The sequence below is a fragment of the Lytechinus pictus genome, chromosome 1 (assembly GCF_037042905.1).
Source record: "Lytechinus pictus isolate F3 Inbred chromosome 1, Lp3.0, whole genome shotgun sequence".
Taxonomy (NCBI): Eukaryota; Metazoa; Echinodermata; class Echinoidea; order Temnopleuroida; family Toxopneustidae; genus Lytechinus; species Lytechinus pictus.
In genome coordinates, this window is record NC_087245.1 from 14,812,357 (window position 1) to 14,835,362 (window position 23,006).

Genomic DNA, 23,006 nt, shown 5'->3' on the forward strand with positions numbered 1-23,006 from the left:
AAAGGTGCTGTGGCATTCAAGGAATTTCTTCTAACTGGGTACACATTTACCTCAACTGGGTTGAGTGCAGCACAATGTGGGAAATTTCTTGCTGAAGGAAAACACGCCATGGCTGGGAATCCAACCCACGTCCCTCAGAGATTGAAACACAACAGTCAAGAAATAGATTTTGCTATGAGAATGAATCAATTTCACTAATCATTATCAAATATTTATAAACTGATTTTGATCCAATTGCAATTCATATACAGATTGTGATCCATCTTATGAATTTGAATTCTGATGGGGTTTTTCCCTTCTTCTCTCTTCAACATATTTTATATTCTAATTCATATGAATCTTTACCTGCATTTCAAGCTGACCGGTGTTGGCATTAGTGAATTGGAGTTTGACTTTTGCATTGCCATCATCCGAGGAATTCTTAAGTTGTGAGAAACGATACCGCCACAGCAGAGCCTGTATTGAATAAGAATAAATGAACATTTTCATGCAAAACTTCCGATTAAATTATTTGTCTTGAGATGACAAAAACCTAAATCTTACAATTGTTCTGGTTCCCATTTTATAAAGATTTGATATAATAACAAATGCATCATTTCTACACAAATTCACTGACAACCAATCATATTGAAGGATTTCAGTAGCTTTTAACTATTGCAAAATTATAACATCTTGTATGAAACATGCCCCAGGAAAGTGAACAGGCATGGCTGCTAAACTACTAAGAGAAAATCCTCTTAGAAATGGCTTAACTTAATTCTTTTTAAGGATCCAGAAATGGAGATTTAGACAGAAAATCACTGAATATATTATGTAATCATTAAGGAAAAGTAATACATGAGGTTTAAAAAAGAATAGAAACAATATACTCTACAATATGATACAGATATCATCTACAATGAGTGACTTTCCCCACACTTTCCATGATTTGTTATATGATTCTGAAGTTGTCTTCTTTTGTAGCAATGAAAATGTACACCAGTGGATGTTTAGCAAAGATGCACTCACAAAACTAATGAAAAGAAAAGAAAAAAGAAAAAACACTGAAAATTTCAGCTAATACAGCTGCATTTATTGAATCAGTGTTGTTCTCAATACTATGAAAACTTATCCACATGCACATATAATAAAATGAAGGAAGACCATTTTATACTAAAAGTCACAAATTCCTACTCTTATCATACGTTTTCATGTCGGTTCTCACTATTGTGTAAATTGGTGATGTCAGTTACCTTGTTATGAGCATCGAACAGAGTGAAACCAGTTTCTAGGTCAAGGGTCAAACCTACGACCCTCTTCCTCCACGTGCATCCATATGTCTTGGTCTATTGGTGAGAGAGGAAACAGACAAAAATCAGGGTGATTCAAACATTGAATAATCAACTCACTTGAACTAATTGTGTAAAAGTATTTTTTCTTTAGAAGAAATTGATATTGAGTTCAGTTGAAAGTTGAAACACACAACTTTTCACATATCTAAGGAGGGTGTTGGAAGAACCTATCACTCATTACAAATTTTTTTTTTTCAGTCCAAAAATCAATAAGTTCCATGATTAAAATGCAAATTTGCAATCAATTGCTGGATCCCGTAAAACAAAAGTTCGCAATTCATCGTACGCTTGATTTTCACGATTGATTGTACATTGTAGTCAATGGAATCAATCGTAGAAAAATGTTCCACGATCATTGCTAAGTTTTGTTACGGGCCCCTGGTCTGTTATTTGTGATGAAAATTTGCGATTCATTGCAAATAAGTTTAATTTTGCCTGTATAATGACCTTTGACCTACAGTCTCCAAATTCAAAATTGAGCTGCATTTATTGAGTGTTCTACTTCCATAGTATATGAAAATCTTATCTTAAGGTTCCTTATTGTAGGTTTTGAGGTGGAGGGTGACATATGAGGGGCAAACAAGTACAGCACTTAAAACCCCGTCCAGACTTTGTCTGCATGGGAATTTTAAAATGAAAGAGAGAGAGAAAGAGAAAGAAAGAGAGAAGGGGGGGGGGGAGGCGGAGAGAAAAGGGATATGAAAAAAGTGGGTGTAAAAAGTGACATCTAAGCAGAATAAAAGAACATCCCAAAATTAAACTTACACCAAGTTTACTGACTGATGCATGAGTTGCTCTGAGGACCGCACTCTGCCAGACGTTTAATTCACTCCTGTTCTCTACGCTAAGATAATGACAGTCGTCTGCTCCGGACTGAAGGAGGAAGCAATGGGCTCGGTCATCTTGGAGTTCAGAATCCTGTAATCATTTCAAATAATAGTTTAAGTTACAATATTGAAGTAGTTTCTGTTTTTAATCTATTTTTGAATTGTTTTAGAACTTGATATCTAGCCCTTCCATTCCATTTTTTTTTTTAATTTGGTTTCTGGTTACCAGTGCTGATCTCTCAAAATTTCAATGGTTTAAATCTAGCTATCTACATTTTTCACCACTATTCAATCAATTGCAAATAGTGTATCTCTTTACACTACTTTCTTAAGTGGACATCCTTCTCATGAGTTAAAAACAAAATATGTATCAAACATACCTTGAATATTCTTGAAACAACTTCAAAAAGTTTGTAACTTCTCTCACACCTAATCCAGTCTCTAGGGTTAACCTGTAGAAATAACAAACAAGATATTGTATCATCGATGCTTCAAAGAAATATCTACAGCAATGATGACTTGTGGAAATACGTTAATATGATCTTTGAAAGATTGCAATGTCTTCACTAGCAAAGCAGAAACTAATTGAGAACATCTTTCTTCACACCAGTAACATCAGCCTAACATCTGCCTGCTTGCCTCCTAAATTGGAGTAATGGACAGCATCCATTTGATGATGTATTATTAGATGTGAAATGGTTAGAGTAAGATGATGAAGTATGCTTGGATTGTGATAAAAACAGAATGTTTCCTAATGTTATAACATCAATCAAAATAAAGATCTTCTGTCAATCATGTTGTTAATATATTATAACTTTGGTTAACTTACTGGTGGTGATTCAAAGATGAGGGCATCGGCCCCTCTTATTGCCAGGAATTTAGGCTTCCATATGTTGTGATGTGAGTTGCTTGCAAGTCTCTCTTCTACCCAACCAAAGTGCATGATCTACGATAGAAAGAGATAATTAAGAATTAGGAGTACTGTTATACAGAAGGAGTAAAAAGAGGAAGAGAGGGTAGACGAGATATGGAGGGGAAGAATCAAGGAGTGAATGACAGGAATTAAGAGAGAGGGGGGATGAGAGAGAAAAAGTTAACACCTTTTGCATCTAACAAGGTAGATACATGCATTTTATAAATCCTATATTATATATTTATTTAACAAAGAGATTGTGCAGAAGAGAGAGAGAGGAGAGTAAAGTGAGAGATGAAAGAGATGAGACCAGGGAGGAAAGAGATGAGAAAAGATGTGAGGAGGAAGAAAAGAAGGAGGCATGGGTGAGGGATGTACAGGAAATTGAAGAAGTTTGGAAGTGAGTACAGGCATCATCATCATCAACATCATGGATGTTTCCATTATCATTATCATTGATACTACAAATAAAAACTATCAACATAATCACCAGCATGAACATAATCATCAGCATCATCATTATAATAAATATTATTATCATTACAGAAACTTATTATTATAATTATGGTAATCATCTTTGTTGACATCATCATCATAATCATCATCATAACCACTATTGAAAATCAAAACTTGTCCAAACTTACTTGATCTACTGGAGGTAAGAGATCATTTGACAGCTTCATCTACGATGGATTAAGAAAAGAAATATTAAATAATGAAATTACTTTACATGTTTGCATCCTAGATGCTTTCTTTAGTCATGACCAATTCAAAACTTAAACCTCAATCTTGATTTTGAACTCAAACTCATGGTCTAAATTAAACTTGAATAAAAATATCAAATGTAAATTAAGATTTAAAGTCATATTCCATTCCAACTAAACATTTAATCCCTTTAAATCTCAACATCAAACCAGAACCCATTTCAACATAAACTTCCCATTAAAGTGTCTGTACTCACTGACTGGGCATTGAGGGTTGCTACACTTGAGTTGATAACTTTGAGCCAGTCTAAGAGCTCTGTTGAACTCTGGCAAAGGAGAGTCCCTGAAGACGTTCCATCAACACCTATCACCTCAAACGTATTCGGCCTACAAAACGTAAGATGGGTACACACATTGTTTTGTTGTCAGAATGTACAAATACACAAGTTGGATCAGCCTTGACAGGTGTTCTCTGATCTCCCCCCATAAACTGCATTTCAATTGTCTTTTCCCAATTATATATCTGTATCCATTCTTTTGTATCAGTTTCAATTTCATACGTACAAGTATAAATAATGGGTTTCTCTGGATATGAATGTAGAATTGAATTTCTTTGAGGTAAGAGAGAATAGTCCTTGTCTTTACGTAACATTCATTATACTATTTGAGAATTGCCACAGAATGAATGATAAATACTGGTGAGTTCGGTTTTGCAAAACCTCATGGGTAAACTTAGAGGTCTATGGTTTTATACCCTGTGGGTTGATCTAAAATGGACTTACCATTTGATTGGTAAAATACACAAATATAAATAGATGAAAAATTAAAGGGATGGATAGGTCATTGAGAACCAACAAGTAGTATAAGGGAAGTATGGATTTTCCAAGACTTGTGAATGTTTTGAAAGGGTCTCAAGATTTACCGTCATTATTGAAAGGACAGGAATTTCTTAACACTGACATACTTTCTGTACAGCACTAGACTAAAATGGTGTATTTATTTCACCTCATTTCTAAATAATTCTTAAGAGCAAATGTGTATGTGGCATACATAAAGAATATATAAAAAGCTTTGATATTGAAAATAATCTCACCTGATTTTATCTGTTCCACTTGAATATCTTGTAACTCTCGCCATGAGTAATGATATTGAGAGCATATCAACCCATCTCGTCTGCAACTTTGGCTGTGGCCTTGGGGATTGGTTGTGAACGGTTGCTGTTGTGGATGAGGCATTTCTCGTCTGCCAAACAACGAGAATTATCAATAATAATAACCATCTAGAACACAGAAAACTGTCAAGTTTATGACATAAAAAAAGGCCTAAAGAATGAAACATGATAAAATAATCAGATTTCTTTTTGTTTTTGCAGGCAACGAATGTGAATTTCAATAAATTTCCTGAAATTACATTACATCTTGTGCAATAATCATCTGACTTCACTAACGTTGCCATTTTTCAACAAATTATAATTTTCCCTACCCAAAAGCGGATGAAAAATCCTCTTTAATATATCAAAACTATTTATTTTGCTGCCAATAACAACAAGGATTGTCACCAAAACATAAGAAATCAACTAACCTGCCAGCCTTCACCACCATTTGTCAAACTGTTTTCTGTTGTGTTGTTATTATCTGGAGACTTCCCTCTGTCTGCTAACTTAGCTGAGAGGCAAAGAAGGAGAGCAAGGTAGAGAATGGGAGAGCAAGAGAGAGAGGGAGAGAGAAGGGGGAAGAAAGAGGCAGACACACAGAGACATAGACATAGACAGAGAGAAACAGAAAGGAAGGAGTGGAAAGACCCCCACACAACAAATCAGACACAGAAATAAAGGGAAGAAAATGGAAAAGTAAGAGAGGAGAAAAGATAAGACAGGAAAGGGGGTCAAGAGAAAAATAAATGAGAGAGAAGAGGAGAGAGGAAAGAGAGAGGGGGGGGGGGGATAGAAAAGATCAGATAAGAGGGAGAGGGGGAGAAGGGATGAAGACTAAATTACACAATTAAAATAATATACACGTTATAAACACATCGTACCGAAATGCATTAGCTATAATTTGTTAGAATATATTCAACAGCAGAAAACAAATTGAAATGAAATTGACAACCAATAACATAATTTTGCAAATGATAAAGATTGACAATGCCGAAATACAAAGTACATCTCAAAAGAATTTTGAACACAGCTGATATGAATTATTGATATATGAGCTGCTGATACATTTTCTCATTCTAAAGCCCTTTGGAGTTGAAGCAACCTTCTTCCTGATGCATGAAATAATATTAAAAAAGTAATTGATTTGTCTATCTGTCTGTCTGTCTGGCATTGGTTGATGGAAGTTGATCATTTTATTTTTCTTTCACATTAAGAGACCTTGTAGGTTGAGACAACCTTTCCTTTTACTGCTATCAAAATGCAAGCAGAATAATAATGTAATTAAAACACAAATTGATTTAAGATGAAAATATACAAATTTGTTATAATTTAGCACAAAACATACTTCCTCCTCTATGTTTGGGACCCCGTACCCCACGGATAGTTAAAAATGAAAAACATTCTCACACACAAATTCAAAGAGAGAGAAAAAAAATTACTATTTTCAATGACAGATCACAATACAATACAGTTTCATTGGTTGGAAGTTATCACTTAGGTGAACAATTTTCACAGAATCAGGCATTTGTGGTTTGGCAGATGAAATACAAACCTGGCTATTGATTAAAAAATGTTGTTTACAAATAAAAATCACCACCAATACTAATATCACTTGAAGGCTCCCAAGGCCCTTGGTAGACAAATTACGTACTCGTATACAGGTAAGTCAGAAAATGATGACTTGGTTGATAAAATTCAGGTAGAGCGCTTTATGGATATCTTTTGGATAAATTAAATGCTGTATTAAAGTACATCAACCAATGACCCAACAAGACAAAAGATGTTTCTAAAGCTTTGCTAACCTGCTTGTTTGAGGTATGGCGTTGCTGCTCTGAAATGCCTGACTGTCAGTTGAACTTCGTTACCAGCATTCTTTAGTGCTATCACCTGCAAGAAATTAATTTTTGGTCTTAATAAAAAAAAAAACTGGCCTGTACTTGGCAAGATGTACACAGTAAGCTACACCACTCTCATTCAAATATAGGAAATCAGGACCACGTCTTACAAAGACTTGCGACATATTCAAATCAAAACCGAATTGAGATTGATATATCTATTATCTACATAATTGACATCAATCACAGTTTCTTTCACAATTCTGTGTAAGACAGGCCCAAAGTGTGAGAGCTTTGTTTAAAATGTTTTATTCTTTAATTTATGTTTTACTGGAATTATCTCAGTTTTACCCCAAAAGCAAGGGAACACCCCCTCCCACCTGTGACATGGATAAAAAACACCCTTTTTAAAGGAGAATGAAACTCTTGGAGCAAGTTAGCTTTTGTGAAAGCAGAAAAATCAAAGAATAAGATCAACAAAAGTTTGAGTAAAATAGGACTAGCAATAGAAGAGTTATGAGCATTTGAATGTCGAGATCACTAATGCTATGGAGATCCTCCTATTGGCAATGCGACCAAGATCTATGATGTCACAGATGAACAACTCTCCCCTTTTGGACACTGAAAATATACCCCAAAACATCTCTTTTTGTTCATTCTAATCATATGACAAACGATTCATCAATGATATAATTTTGTGAAACCTCTGTACTTGTCCTATCATAAAGAGAACATCTCACCTTGTGATAGACTCTATAAAAGTGAGAATATAAGTGAAATAAGTACTAAAGTAATGAGGGAGTTGTACGTGTGTGACATCACAGATCTCGGTCGCATTGCCAATGGGAGGATCTACATGGCATTAGTGATCTCAATATTCAAATGCTCATAACTTTCTTATTATTCATTCAATCTTCCTCAAACTTTCAACAATATGTTTCTTTGATTTTTCTCTTTGATGTGGATTCAGCTGGTTTCAAGGGTTTCATTCTCCTTTAAGGAGAATGAAACCTTTGGAACAAGATAGCTTGTGTGAAAATACAAAAATCAAAGAAACAGATCAACGAAAGTTTGAGAAAAATCGGACAAATAATGAGAAAGTTATGAGCATTTGAATATTGCGATTACTAATGCTATGGAGATCCTCAAATTGGCAATGCGACAAAGATGTGTGATGTCACTTGTGAACAACTCTCCCATTACTTTAGTATATATTTCACTTAAATTGCCTCTTTTATCACTTCTATCAGTAGATCATGTGTTCTTTCTATGGGAGGGCATGTAATACAGTATTTTAAAGAATACATCATGGATAAAGAGTTTGTATCCCCACAAGAAAAAGCAGAAAGAGACATTTTGAGGGTATTTCATAGTCCATCAAAGGGAAAGTTGTTCACATGTGACATCACACATCCTTGTCGCATTGCCAATGGGAGGATCTCCATAGCATTAGTGATTGCAATATTCAAATGCTCATAACTTTCTCATTATTTGTCCAATTTTTCTCAAACTTTCTTTGTTCTCATTCTTTGATTTTTCTGTTCCGACACAAGCCTACTTATTCCAAATGTTTCATTTTCCTTTAACTCAAATCACACAACACAAAGTGGGGCTGGTAAGCAAGAATTTGGAATGCTTCCAGACATGTTAGATACCCTCTACATATGACTCCATTATTGTTGTGTTTTCACTACTTTCATTACACAGAAATAAATACAATGCTTTAGATAATGTCAAGGACAGTGCATACATCTTATACTGTAAAGATAATGGAATGTTCCCATTACCTGCACAGTTTGCTGCAGTACCGAACCATTGTGCACAACCAAGCTAAACATCTCCCATAATGTACTATAGCTGTCAAAATGCTTGTTTTGTGTAAAGGCTGATTGCATGTTTGGTATAAACACATCTTGAGTAGCACAACATAATTTGTCATGCTGCATTGCAATGAAATGTTTTGCTCTACTCTTTTATAACGTTTTCCTGATAAGAGGCCCATTAGCTTGCACAAAACATCGCAAGGACCTCCCAATGGAACTAAAATCTGATCAAGGCATCCATTCATTTCCTCCAAACCGTGTAATTTGTGCTTTATGTTGACTATTTGCTGCAGCTTTACAGAACATCAAACAAGACACTAAGGTGCAGTTGGGCATGTGGAAAACAACATCACATGGACATGGATAGAATGTTCTAGACACAACTCTTTTGTGTTCACTGGACAGGAACTCCTGTTCATGTTTTATTCCATGTTTACCAAGCGGTCCCCCATCGTGAGCTGTACACATTCAATCATGTTGAAGAAGTAGTTTATGAAAATTCTGACCACTTCAGAGGCCAAGACTGTTTCATAAAGCTCTTGGTACGTCATCTACAAGAGATCTTCCGAATGATTGGAATTATCAAGTGCCACAATATAAGCTCAATATTTGTAAGACCATTTTTCTACGGATGTGGATGATTTAACTAAGTGTGATATATTTGAATGTTAGCCGTCTACATACTCTACAATGAAAAATTTAAATGTTAATCAATATATGTATATTTCAACTTTAGGTGAATACATGTAGGTTTTAACTTGTTTGGCTTATTCTACACCATTCATTCGTTAAGTCAAACTTCACGAACAACTCGTCATAAATCCCCTGGATCGTGTGAACGGACCAGTTACAATGCAGCCCCATGGAGAATGCAATTTCCTCTCTCCATTCTACAAACCAGTTGAAAGGAGGGTTGGCGGTATCTTCAATTGGGGAAGGCATATGCTTTCTTTGTTCCTACATACTACATAATTCAATTCTACCTTTTCACTGCATAGGGGAGAGCCTAAATAAAAGATGTCTTATTATCAGGGCGGGAATATGACAACAATAGAAGCCACTCTCTTGAAAATTGTCATCATTTGATTGAAGATAGTGATGTGTGCTGTGATTCAAGTGCCTATGGATGTCTGATTGAATAGGACTGAATTATTCACAACATAACCACTACACTGGGGAATTTTATTTTGGGAAATAATGAGCAGTTCTTTGCATCCTAAACAATCTGAGATAATTTTTTTTGTCAATATTTTGAAGAGAATATATGAGAGAGAAAAAAACAATGACAAACTGGTAGTAGTGCATTGAATGGTTTGTTCATTATAAGAATTAAAAAAAAACTTTGTCAGTCTAATGATACTTTGTTAGCTCTCATCAGAATATCATATGAAATATGAGCACTTACTGCTTCATCATGAGTTGCTCTTTCTATTGAAAGTCCATTGACCTGTGTGAATAGACAAAAAAAGGGGGGTGAAAAAAAGATAAGGATTAAAAATGAAATAGAGAAGGAAATGAGGAAGAGGAGTAGGGGTAGGAGGGGGAGGAGGTAGTAAAAGTAGATATATTCCTCTCCATGAAACCAGATACATTCTGAAAATGTTCAACGTCATTTATAAAACATTTAAGAATTGTATTCTATAAAAGGTAATGATCATTTTCAGTGATCAGTAAATTTTTGAGAGAAACAAGTGTTAGGTTCATAGAGGAATATAATGTGTAAAACTCCAAATCGATACAGATTGTGCATGTGATCACTAACCGGATAACATGTGATCTAATCACAGCGGGAAACATGTGCGTTGTGGAATATACTAGTAACGTGTGCACGTAATAAAGCCATTGCAGTCTGAAATTCCTTCGAGGCAACAAATTTATTAGGAGGTCGCAACGTTTTTGTTTTCCCCAATGACGGAATAGCGATATTTGTCTTCTATTTTAGTCATTCCATAATCGAACAGAATCGGAAAACAATGGGGAAGAGGAGAAAGGCCACCACTGAACCGGCTCAGACGCGTTCTCGGGCAAAACGAGGTAGAAGTCGAGGCACCCGCCAGACAAAAACGACAGCTGCCTCACACGCAACTCGGACGGTAGCTCCACCGGGAAGCGGTAGGCCTACGAGTACGACGGGAAATGAGCCCGGACAAGCCCCCGCAGCCACTGCAGTAGGAGCAGCGCCAGAACCCATTGACGTTGAGCAGGGTCGTTCATCCGGCCGTTCACCCAGCCGTCCAGCTAATAAGAGGCCAGCAGCTTCACAAGGGCCTGTGCTGCAATTACCATCCACTCAGGGTCAGACTCAGAGTTGTCCCAGGCCCAGCACTAGTAATAATACCGCAGGTGAGCCTTCTCGACCTGAATACATGTCAGTACAAATACAAGATCATACAGATTCGTTCTACGTACCTGGCCATACTAATAATAACATTACAGGTCACGAATCGCACAATATTAGAGAACGAAGTCAGTCTGGGATGGTACGAGAGACCCCATTCACATCATCCTTCCCCGCAATTGTACCTCCTAGTGTTCAGATAAGAACTGACCTAACTCAAAATTCACACTGTGTCCATGATAATGAGGCCACAGGGCCAAATAACCAAACCATAATCAATACAGAACGTAGACCTAACACAGAGAACATGAATAGAGGCTATCACCACCCTCACCATTCCCCGTTAAACCCTGTAGGTGACACACTGGGTGTATCTATTCCCCAAAGCATAAAAGAAAAGATTTGGAAGGGGGAGTATGTGAATCTAAATCTGTTAGTTAACGCCCAAGATGTAGCCTCCCACACACTGCGCGAAGCAGCAGAACAGAGAACTAATCTGGCAATAGCCGAGGAGGAAGGAAAATGGGTGTTAAAGCCCTACAATGCCCCCTCCAAAAACAAAATCATGTCCATTGAAATTTGGACAAATGCCTTCCTAATATACATGAGCGTCTATCTGGCAGCAAATCCACGACACACTCATGAAATTCTGAAGTACTGTCACCTCATTCGTTCTGCTGCTTCACGCTACTACGGATATGGTTGGAGGGACTACGATATAGAATTTCGGCACCGATTTCATGCCACAGGGGGTTCCTGGGCGGAGATAAACGGGGAGTTGTGGCTCCTCCACGTAGTAGGGGGTGGTGTTCGGCAAGGGGCCCTGCCCCCATTCATCAACAGTGGGTAAACAAAGAGGGCAAACGCCCAGGCGTGCCGGCTGCAAATCTCGAGGTATGAGTCAATGTTTCAAGCAGCATTTTGTTGGCTTTCTTTGGCTTCTTGAGGGTTGGATAATTCACGGTTCAGAGTCAGAGTGATGATGGGAGGAAGATATTGGCTATAGATGATATCCAATGGGGTCAGGAAGAAAATTCACAATTCATGTTGGTACAGATTAGATTTTCAAAGACAGACCAATACGGGAGGGGTACCACGCTTAAAATCAAAGAAAATAAGACAGAGGGCACATGCCCTGTCAAGGCTATGGAGACGTACTTACGGGTACGGCCTAAAGGGAGAGGGCCACTTTTCTGCTATATGAATGGCTCCCCCCTTTCCAGGTATCAGTTCAATGCAGTATTGAAGAAGGCACTGTTTGTGTCGGGGGTCGGGGGTAACCAATATGGAACACACTCCTTTCGCATTGGGGCAGCCACAATGGCAGCCCTAAAGGGTATACCTCCCGAGCAAATTATGACCATGGGTAGATGGCGTAGTGATGCCTATCTACGTTACATAAGGTGACCTATTGCGACATTGTACCACAGCTAACTATGTGGGAAGGTTATGTAAGCTATGGGCAAACAATTATGGATGGTTCCTGTGGTTACTACTCAGGAAGCATACTTATAATTCGCTATACTTGGTCGCAGTTTCATCCACGTATTATTACATTTATTCATAACTATACAATAATAATAAAGGTAGAATCCAGTTAGCCGAGTAGTGGGTTTCTACATGGGGAGCACATTTGTAATTTGTCTAAACATGTATGTAAGCAGAAGTAACACAATAATAATAAAGATATATCTAGCCGGCTAATAACAATGTAGACAATTGGATACTGCATAGGGTGCATATTTGTAATTACCCTTTGCGTGTGAACGGATATCCAAGTTCATGATGACAATAATGAGTAATAATTCAATATTCATATAGTGCCTTTTAAACTTTCTCAAAGCTCTTTACATAATACATCCTAACCTACTTATCAACTTAACTACAATCAGTTGTCAAAGTACAATAACAGAGATAATAGCCAATCAGCTATAAATGTAATATGACAAGAAAGATGTCAGTGCACTGGGCATGTGTACATGTGTAGAACATGTTACTTCCGGGAACTCTCATTTTTTTATTGCAGAGGGGACTGGAAACTGGATCTGGATTGTAGGGGATAGCCTGGTCAGAAGAGCAAAAGAACGAGCTTCACAACGCAACTATCAGCAATTTGGAGAGCGAGGTATCGTGGTCCGCTGGCATGGGCAAGGCGGCACCACGCTCCAGGATCTCCCCAGGATGGTCTCTAACCGGCTGAGATGCGGCACTCCTCCTGCATTAGCTATTGTCCACTTAGGATCAAATGACATCGGACAGTATGATGTCTGCCGGTGCAGGATGGCAATTGACACAGCCATCCAAGATCTACGCACGAGAATGCCGCACACCCATATCACCTGGTCTGGTATTTTACCGCGGCTCTTCTACTATGGTCGCAAGCAAGGCTCTAATTCACAGGAGGCCTTGGATGGAGTTCGTAAGTCTCTTAACAAATACGCTAGGAGGAAACTAGCCAGGATGTCGGATACCACCATCATCAAACATGAATTTGACCCCACAATCCACAGCCTCTTCAATAGAGATAGAGTGCACCTCTCTGATTCGGGTTCAGACATTCTCATTGACAGTTTCAGAACTGCAGCAAGGGAAGCAGGATTTGTTTAGATATGGAGAGGAGAGGAGCTTGAGAAACATTTTGGGAACTCGAGGCTTCTGGCAAGGTTTTTTTTTTTTGTAATGTATCTTAGTGTTATTACGTTTATTGTTTCTAGTCGTTTATGTACATACTTCATTTTACGGGCTTTGTGAAGGGCACCGTCGACAGTACTACCTTGCCATTATCAATAATGATATGCACGTGTCTGGATTGAGGATAATAACACTTGGAAGTAAAAAGAAAGAAAGAACAACTGAATAGAATGAATAGATAGACGAACAATTCTTTTTTATTCTTCATATTTTAGGGGTGAGAAGCAGGGACTGCACGGGAGAGTGTATAGGTCAATTATGACAAACCAATTCTTTCGAATGAATCAGCTTGGTAAAGCTTATTAAGTTTATTGTAGTAGTACAATACATTATTTACTCTTGGAATTGCTTAGTTGATCAGAAATCGCAAGACGGGGCTGTCCCTGTGGTGACGTGCATAAATTTGAGAACCGAAAACGAACTGGGAAAGAAAGGACGATAATTAAGACAGGAGAGCAAAATATACTGTTTTGTTTATACTCTTTGAAAGGATACTGATGGTCTTTGGAAGGTTTTGCTGTAAGGGCTACATGATAATGTTTGTAAATGGTGTGTAATACTAATGCCTTATCCAGGCCATTGTGCTCAGTATCCTCCATCTTATATGCATTTAGTCCTGAGATGATTATATCAACTAGAAGTTGCTTTAGTTTACCCTAGAAAGAACGTCCTTTTATAGGCATTTTGCATCTATTCATGTGAGGTTAAGTGTTTAATGCAGCTCCATGCCAATATATTAGGTAGCTTTATTTGCAAGCATGACAAGTTCATGTATGCTCCAGAATCATGCGACTTATGACGGGGCAAAAAAAAAAAAAAAAAAAATTATTAATTGGGTGGAAGGTTTTTGTTCAGAAACAATTTGTTTGAAACCTGACAGATCACCAATATTGATATCAAAGTATATGCTCCAAAGATGTTGTTTACCAAGATTTAGGGAAACACCCGTGGGAACTACTATCCTGCGGGTGGGTCACGTGATCAACAGTCCCAGGGAGGAGTTACTACCCTTCCTGGCGATCACGTGACCATATCTTTCAGTAAGATTAATAGGATGCCACAGATGTAGTTTTTCGTTATGTCTTACGACATTGTTCAGACTGTTTTGAGGTTTATCACCTCTTATGTTATTTAGGCATATTGCCTCTGTGTTTTGATGCCTCGTACGGAATTAAACGGCGAGCAATGGCATATCATTTGTCCACGTGTTTTCTTCTCAAAAGGTAATGATCATTTTCAGTGATCAGTAAATTTTTGAGAGAAACAAGTGTTAGGTTCATAGAGGAATATAATGTGTAAAACTCCAAATCGATACAGATTGTGCATGTGATCACTAACCGGATAACATGTGATCTAATCACAGCGGGAAACATGTGCGTTGTGGAATATACTAGTAACGTGTGCACGTAATAAAGCCATTGCAGTCTGAAATTCCTTCGAGGCAACAAATTTTTCCCCTCCACTCCCACCCAGGTACATTGGTAATATATTATCGGGATGGGAGGACCTGGCGTCAATACAGAATTTAGTCACGGGATCGTTAAGGAGGTTGCATATTTCTGAGGCAATGCAGTGTAGCGGTGACTTTAGCACATATGTTACCATACAAGCTGATATCTTAGTCCATGCGTAGAGCTGAATTACTGTTGAGAATTACCGTGTGTAGGACATTTTGTGTATCACGATTTATGATATTCTTATTAAACATCTCATGGTTGGGAGGTTGGGCAGAGTTACGACAGTAGATCAGCATGGTTGGTAGGTTGGAAAGACATGGATTTCTGCATTAAGGCTGGGAGGTTGGGCAGAATTTAGACAGTCAGTCATCATGGTTGGGAGGTTGGGCAGAGTTACGACAGTAGATCAGCATGGTTGGTAGGTTGGAAAGACATTGATTTCTGCATTAAGGCTGGGAGGTTGGGCAGAATTTAGACAGTCATTCATCATGGTTGGGAGGTTGGGAGAGATATTGAATTATTTTATGATTTTATGTTTTAGATTAGGAACAAGGACATCTGGAGGTAACTTATTGGCCTGCATAAGGTTGGAAGGTTGGGCAGGGCACTTACGAGTTTATCAAGAAGGCAGATATACAACATTGTTGAATAGATGGCCATAGGATAGAGGTATACTTTTATATGTCATACATATTATATTCTCAGGTTTAAAGAAGTCCACTGTCCAGATAGTCATATTAAAGTGACTATGCCTACAATATGGCTGGGAGGTTGGGTAGGACTTAAGGACAGGCAGCATAGAGCATTATATGGCTAATTATGACTTTTATATGTAAATGGTAAGGAGGAGCATGTCATGATACATTGCTTTAGAAGTGTAGAAGGTTTTTGTTCAGAAACAATTTGTTTGAAACCTGACAGATCACCAATATTGATATCAAAGTATATGCTCCAAAGATGTTGTTTACCAAGATTTAGGGAAACACCCGTGGGAACTACTATCCTGCGGGTGGGTCACGTGATCAACAGTCCCAGGGAGGAGTTACTACCCTTCCTGGCGATCACGTGACCATATCTTTCAGTAAGATTAATAGGATGCCACAGATGTAGTTTTTCGTTATGTCTTACGACATTGTTCAGACTGTTTTGAGGTTTATCACCTCTTATGTTATTTAGGCATATTGCCTCTGTGTTTTGATGCCTCGTACGGAATTAAACGGCGAGCAATGGCATATCATTTGTCCACGTGTTTTCTTCTCAAAATATGTTCATAACTATATTGACATGGGCATCATTATCTCAATATATTTTTACTTATTCAATGCTACTGATAATTGCTACAACTGCTACAAGTGCTGTAAGAATTTGATAAAACAATTAGAAGATTTAGAAATTTTTCTAGTGCGCTGTATACACATCTGAAAGATTTATATACTCCCATTTTCCAATATACTGCAAGTCTAAAAATGATTTCAAATGGATATTTACCCCTTTGGGACTTTCCTCATTTATCAGACCCATTCAGTATTTTAGTACGGTACTAAACATTATTTTAAAACTGCATTTCCATTACAATAATGAAAGCTATATTGGAAATAAGGATAACAAAAACTCATGTGTAGCAAAATTACTCAATAAGAATATTTAAAAAAAATATTTTTTCACATCGAGAGTCTTAACATCTAGATCAAAATTTGATAATAGTATTTTCAACAGACCCTAGCCTGAGACAAATGCTAAATGAGTTAAACTTACCTTTAAAATTGCATCACCAACATATAGTTCACCGGTCTGATCAGCTGGGGGAAAAGGCATAAAGGTAGGAAATATTTAAGTTTCAGATGAAACACATTACAAATTGGAAATAATCATTTTACTTAAAAAAACATGCGTAAGCAGGCATGTCTGCTTCTGATATAAAAATCCACTGGAATACATCTCCATTTTTTTTTTTTTTAAATGAACACCTCAATACATAGGATACCATCCCTTTCAGAGAATTGATCTGAACATACACCTGTATCACATTAAGACAACAGCACAGCAACGAACCTCAACAGCATTTTATGTACAAACTAAATGGGACATGAGGTATTTAAAAAATGTTGCACGATATTTTTATGTCAAAGGTACACAAAACAAATTGTGAACCAATCAACTTATTTAAAAAGAGATAAGTTCTGATATTTCTCCTATATAAATGAATCATGACCTCATAACACAGTATTGATCATGATGATGTTTTCAGTTCACCCAAGTAACATTTCTTTTAGACTTCAAGCATGAAGAGCATGAGTATTAGAATAAGAGGGGCAATTCATCTCACCAAGTCTCAACACTATGACAAAGATGCTAATTAAAATGAAAGATTTTATTTTTTCTTTCTTTTTGTATATACCTGCTTGGTCTTTGAATATCCTTGATACAAGAATGGGTATATTGTGCTCTGCTCCTCCCTAATAACATGATGGAATACAGGAGAGTGATGGAGGAAAGATGGGAGAGAAGAAGTGAGAAACAGAGAGAGACAGAGAAAGATATAGAGACAGAGACAACCAGAAAAGGGTTAAGGGAGAGAGGGGATAAGGAGGGAAGAGAGGATGAGAGAGGTGTGTGAAATGGTAGGAGAAAGAGAGAGGGGGAATAAGAGAGAAGGGAGAAATAAAAGTACAAAGTTAATATCTTTAATCAAAATAAAAGTTCATACATATAAATTAAATGTCATTTGTAATTGCATATCTGGACTATGTAATTGATATTTCTCAATGATTTTGAGTAAACAAAACTTCAGATATGACCACATAAGAGAAATAAATATGAATTATCCATTCAGCCAACAAACGAGGCAACAATTTCAAAATCGGGAGCTGCTATTTATATTTCTTACATCACTTTGCTGTTCACAGTGAAAACGTGTAAGTTTGCAACATGCAACTTGCAACTTTATACCCTGTGTGACATTTTAAACGGGATGACGATTAAATGTTTCAGCTTAAATTACACTCTAGGCTTCTTAAAGCCTAGTAAAGATGGCTGAAAGGCAATTGCTTGCCATTGCTGCTTAGAGTCAAGTTATATCTCCAAGTTTAAAGGTAGAATCAGGAATCTTGCTGAAACATCACTCCCTGTTTCAAGATTTTCTTATAATCGCTTCTTGGTATAATAATTATCAGGCCCTGTACAATAATGATCACATTGATATTTATGAATTGAAGAAAAAAAAATCGAAAATCCAGATTTTATTGTTTGAAACAGAAATCCTTAGAAAACTTGTTTTGCCCAATTAATCATGTGCTCGGCAGTTACTGTGCAGCGCCAAATCGACTTAGCTCTATCTCTTGTAATGTTGAATATCAAATGGAGTAGCAGCAACTCACATCTTTTAACGTCTTTTGGTCTGACGCGGCCTGTTACAACCGATAATGTCGCAGCAAATGTCGCTGTGACATTATGCGTTGCAACATGTGATGTTACGCATCGGTAATTTGTTGCGACATTATACGTTGCAACGTGTGATATTATGCGTTACTAATTTGCTTCAACATTATGCATTGCGACATGTGACGTTATGCGTTGGACGATCATCGCATAACGTCACACTCTGCGACATTATGCGTTGGTGTGACATCATACGTTGCTGCAATATTATCGGTTGTAACATGGCCAAGGTTTGACCTCCCTAACTCCTGGTTGAAAGACGGACGCTCTACCAACTGAGCCAATATACCGGTTCTATGACTGAATTTTTATTCTATGATTAAATTTTTTCCCCATATTTTTCCACAGACTTGAACTTGCACTGAAATGCACAATTGATTACATTGTTTATCTTATTGGAAACTGGTTGTAGCATGTATCATCAGGAAACTAGTTGTGGCATGGTCATCATGTAGCTACCTAAACTCTTTTAAACAAAAATGCAAGTCAAGCTTGCTATCCACTTATAGTTGCTAATTTTTTTCTACAATATCTGTACATGCATATTTTATATTCCTACTCCATCCTTGCTTGAAAGGAAAAGGTCAGAACCACTAGACCAAAATGCTTCGAAGAGGATTCGTGAAGCAATGACTGACAAACTCATCAAAATGGAGGAATCTAGCTTTAAAACATCCAGTCCATCTGCCATGTTTACATTTGACCAAAGGACTTCCTTCTGATGTTTACAAAAGGACAATTACCAAGCATATATTTTGAAAACCGCTGTAATATATCACATGCCAGAAAAGCGGTTATACTGTAATAGAAGATCAGAGAAAGAGAGATGACGATCACAGAGAAAGACCTGGGTGAGAAAGGAAAAAAAAAGAGAGGAGATAGAGACTAAGCAAGGGAGATTAGGGGGAGGGGGAAAAGAGAGGAGGGGGGGGGGGGGGTAAGTGAGTGAGCACGTGTGTGAGAGAGTCAGAAACTGAGAAGGTGAGGGAAAGAGAGAGTCAGAAACTGAGGAGGCGAGGGAAAGAAAGAATCTGTCAGAGACAAACAAACCTAGGAAAGACAGAGAGAAGAAAACTACAAAATAATTACTTAGCAAAAGGATGAAAAGGGAGAACAGAAAGGAGGGGAGTCAAAGGTAATACAGTCTCTTTTTTTAGGGGGGGGGTGCCTGTTCCTTTATTCGAGAAATGGGAACAACTTTCTATGTTTTCTAGAAAAAAATAATACTGAAATAAAAAGACTGAGCATCTCTGAGGTAAAATAAATGCTCCAGCTATCAGCCAGGTGATTTTGACAGATTCAAAGGGACTAGCTTTCATCAAAGTCAATCTCTGTATTTGATACTTTGATCTCTATACACAAACACCATCACCATGATAGGGGCTTTTCATGTCATCTTTGTTACTCATCCCTTTCTCAACATAATAGCCTCATCCCAAGCCACTCTTCTTCGTTTCAATGATTGATATAACCTGTCCTTAAACAAGTTGATTTTGAGAGATATTTCTTTTTTTACCATTGTTCTGAGCAGGAAGAGCATCCTATATGTTGCAATACTTAAGTAAAGAGGGAAATGAATTGGATATTCTAATGTTCTTCCCCAGCTAAAACCACTCTTCAACTTTTATTCAGTTTCTAAATTAAAGTGTACATTAAACTTGCCAAATTCCAAGCTTGGAAGAATGAAGTTTATAGTGACCCATCCAAAAAAGTATTTTTTCTTTGTATCAACAAGATACCATATTAAACATTTACATTTTCATACATATCTAAGTATATTATTAGAGATATTAAGAGAAAATTTAGTAATGAATACTGATAAGAAATGTTGAGAATGGTCCAGTGAGACTGGAAGCAATTACACTCTGGAGCAGCTTCAAGAGAGACTAACCTGGATAGCCATTCCTCATCTATGACTGATCTCTGTTCGCTTTAATCAAAGCTATGGGTCCATTATCAACAAACAGGTACAGAAGATCATGATTCCATCAACAGTAGGAGCTTGGACACATAAGGACAATATATTATATAATTTAGAGGAGAATTTACATCCTTCTTGCTCTCACTGGTCAGTATCACCCTATGACATTGGTGATGACTTCGGCACCATCCAATGCTAACCTTTGTCAAGTTTTGGTAGACCCAGTTTGATGAAGGTATAAACTGGAATCAAAGCATGATTCACGGTAGACCGATAAATAGGTATATTTCTGTCAGGGATATGCTCCGCTGAGACTTCATCTAGCTCCGCGGCATCCCCTCTGTCAATAGACCGATGACGGCCATTGGGATCGTAATGGTGGAGCAAACGCCCACCACTTAACAACGTCTATGGAGAAAGGGTGCACTTTTGCACCCTCCTCAAATACTCCTAAATTTTGCTTTTTGACAGGGTAAAAGTATTGTATTTGATATAAATTCATCTTTATTATTTCTTCCTTTTTCCCCCTGTCAAAAAGCGAAATTTAGGAGTAATCGAGGAAGGTGCAAAATCACACCCTTTCTCCATAGATGCTGTAGTTAAGCGGCGTTTGTTTGTTCCACCATTATGAGCCCAATGGCCGTCATCTGTCTGTTTACGAGCAGGACCAAAAAAATCAGAATATGTTGAAAACCTCCTCCGAAACAGCGGTTGTATCAGTCTAGATTCACGGAAGACTGTCAAATACTGTACCTAATTCGCAAGGCCAGTATCACAACTTTAGAGCTTGATTGTAGAGAAGATAGTTTACAATTGATTACAACTAATGTGCCATCAACTGTATGATCAATCGCTAAGCTTTATGTTACGGGTTCCAGGGGTATAACTTAGGACATTTTCATTTCTGAGTAGTTTTCCAACAGAGAAGTCTGACCCAAAGGTAATAGGTAGCTTTTGACAATAGAACTGTTCACATATAGCAGACTGAAGATTCAATAATCTCCACAGTTTGCTATGTCCTAAATTATCTTAGGCAAGAATTTGTGCAGATGAATTCTCATCTGAATCTTTTATCCACTGGGCCTTTCATCAGGTCTTGGAAAGCTCCCTAATATAACATTTTGTGACATGCTGTATCCCTGACAAAATAAAGACTTGAATCCTTTACATGGTTCAACATGGAAATTGCAAGTATGAAGTTGTATTTATATTTTTCATTCAGTCTGACTTAATTGGACTTAAATTCCTGCCCTCAATTCCTCCCTTGCGATAGACAGCATAGTGGGGATCGCCCGTAATGCGCCACTCCCAAGTCATCACCAATTGCAATAGATTGCAATAGGGAACCATTCATTCAGACATCACCACTTGCAATTGGCAATACATTTCTTTTCCTCATCAGCAGTATTTTAACATATATAATGAGTCACAATACACAATGAGCAATCTCCATGGTGACAAATAATATGTCACAATAGCAAAAGAAGTTTACTTACTGCATGTGATCTTATTTACCTTTATACTAAGTCCAAGACCTCCAACCTTTTGCCTTCTTATCGTGATAACTCTCTCCTAAATGGGGAAGTAAAAATAAGAACTTCTTGTAAATGATCTAGTAATTAAAAGAAAAAGACAGAGGTATATCACATGTTCACAGTTTGCAGAAAGAAATGCTACTGCTTTTGTCAAATATAACCATTCATTTTTTAGACTGAATTGTCATGAATTCTTCTGTCATAATTTCCTGAGAAAAAAAAATAGTAAATTTTTTTTTTCTTTTTGCTATTGCTGTATTAAATATTAATGTATTCAATGTATTTTTAACAGTATTCAGAGACACAAGATAATGTTTTATCCTAATGACTGAAAAAATAAAGTTCCTATATACAATAAAATTTAACACTCACCCTTGCTGAGTCCACTTCTGTTCCATTTGTCTGAAATACAGGAAATAGAGAGAAAAGAAACCCAAAATATTAAAAGGTTGCAAGGAGCACTGGGAAAATGTGTGTTTTCTAGAGAAATACTAGAAACTTGCTGAAAAGTCTACATAATGAATTTCTAGTCAATAAGATATCTACTCTATTTCATTCATAGAAAACTTTCAAATTACTTAAACAAGGCTGTGCAAGATACTTCTGACTGGTTCATACTAAAACATGTTTTGATATTTTTTTAATCTTGACTATTGGAAGAAGAGATTCTGCAAAAAAGAAAGAATCTAGCACTCTTATGACTTATCAACATCCTCATCAAAAAAGAAATTGTACTATCCAACTATCAACCTGTTCTCAAACTGGCCAACCCACTTCATTACTACTACCCCAATAGTGAGATAGTATGTGCTAATTCATGAGATCATGATACCATTGATTGATAAAGAGCATGCTTATAGGGTGTGAAACTAATTAATGAATTTCATTTCCGCACCTGCTTCAACTGCTTTTGAACAATATGAGAGCTGGATGGTAGGTCTGGGGATAACTCATGAATGTTAGATTATGAGGTAAGATGTGAGAAGTCTGGAGCATGTTATCAACTCAGATGCGCTCTCCAATCAAAAACACATTCTGAT

The 23,006-nt window shown here is 37.2% G+C and overlaps 3 protein-coding genes across 4 annotated transcripts in view; 2 read left to right on the plus strand and 1 right to left on the minus strand.

Moving 5' to 3' along the window:
* LOC129258005 (gamma-2-syntrophin-like) overlaps positions 1-23,006 on the minus strand; it is a 47,138-nt gene that overhangs the window by 5,715 nt on the left and 18,417 nt on the right. For both annotated transcript variants that reach the window (XM_064096840.1, XM_054896465.2), the window contains exons 3-17: positions 22,339-22,368; positions 21,947-22,003; positions 17,471-17,528; positions 16,828-16,871; positions 9,992-10,033; positions 6,731-6,815; positions 5,357-5,439; positions 4,869-5,017; positions 4,033-4,162; positions 3,716-3,754; positions 2,988-3,104; positions 2,539-2,610; positions 2,097-2,249; positions 1,233-1,325; positions 346-456 (exon numbers count right to left, since the gene is read on the minus strand). In XM_064096840.1, coding sequence (XP_063952910.1) covers positions 346-456; positions 1,233-1,325; positions 2,097-2,249; positions 2,539-2,610; positions 2,988-3,104; positions 3,716-3,754; positions 4,033-4,162; positions 4,869-5,017; positions 5,357-5,439; positions 6,731-6,815; positions 9,992-10,033; positions 16,828-16,871; positions 17,471-17,528; positions 21,947-22,003; positions 22,339-22,368 — 1,263 coding nt within the window. The remainder of the gene's footprint in view (positions 1-345; positions 457-1,232; positions 1,326-2,096; positions 2,250-2,538; positions 2,611-2,987; positions 3,105-3,715; positions 3,755-4,032; positions 4,163-4,868; positions 5,018-5,356; positions 5,440-6,730; positions 6,816-9,991; positions 10,034-16,827; positions 16,872-17,470; positions 17,529-21,946; positions 22,004-22,338; positions 22,369-23,006) is intronic.
* On the plus strand, positions 10,508-11,861 carry LOC135153580 (uncharacterized). The gene has a single exon (XM_064096859.1). The coding sequence runs from the start codon at positions 10,560-10,562 to the stop codon at positions 11,772-11,774; it is 1,215 nt and encodes a 404-aa protein (XP_063952929.1). The 5' UTR covers positions 10,508-10,559; the 3' UTR covers positions 11,775-11,861.
* LOC135153582 (uncharacterized) lies at positions 12,812-13,614 on the plus strand. Its single transcript, XM_064096872.1, has one exon. The coding sequence runs from the start codon at positions 12,896-12,898 to the stop codon at positions 13,529-13,531; it is 636 nt and encodes a 211-aa protein (XP_063952942.1). The 5' UTR covers positions 12,812-12,895; the 3' UTR covers positions 13,532-13,614.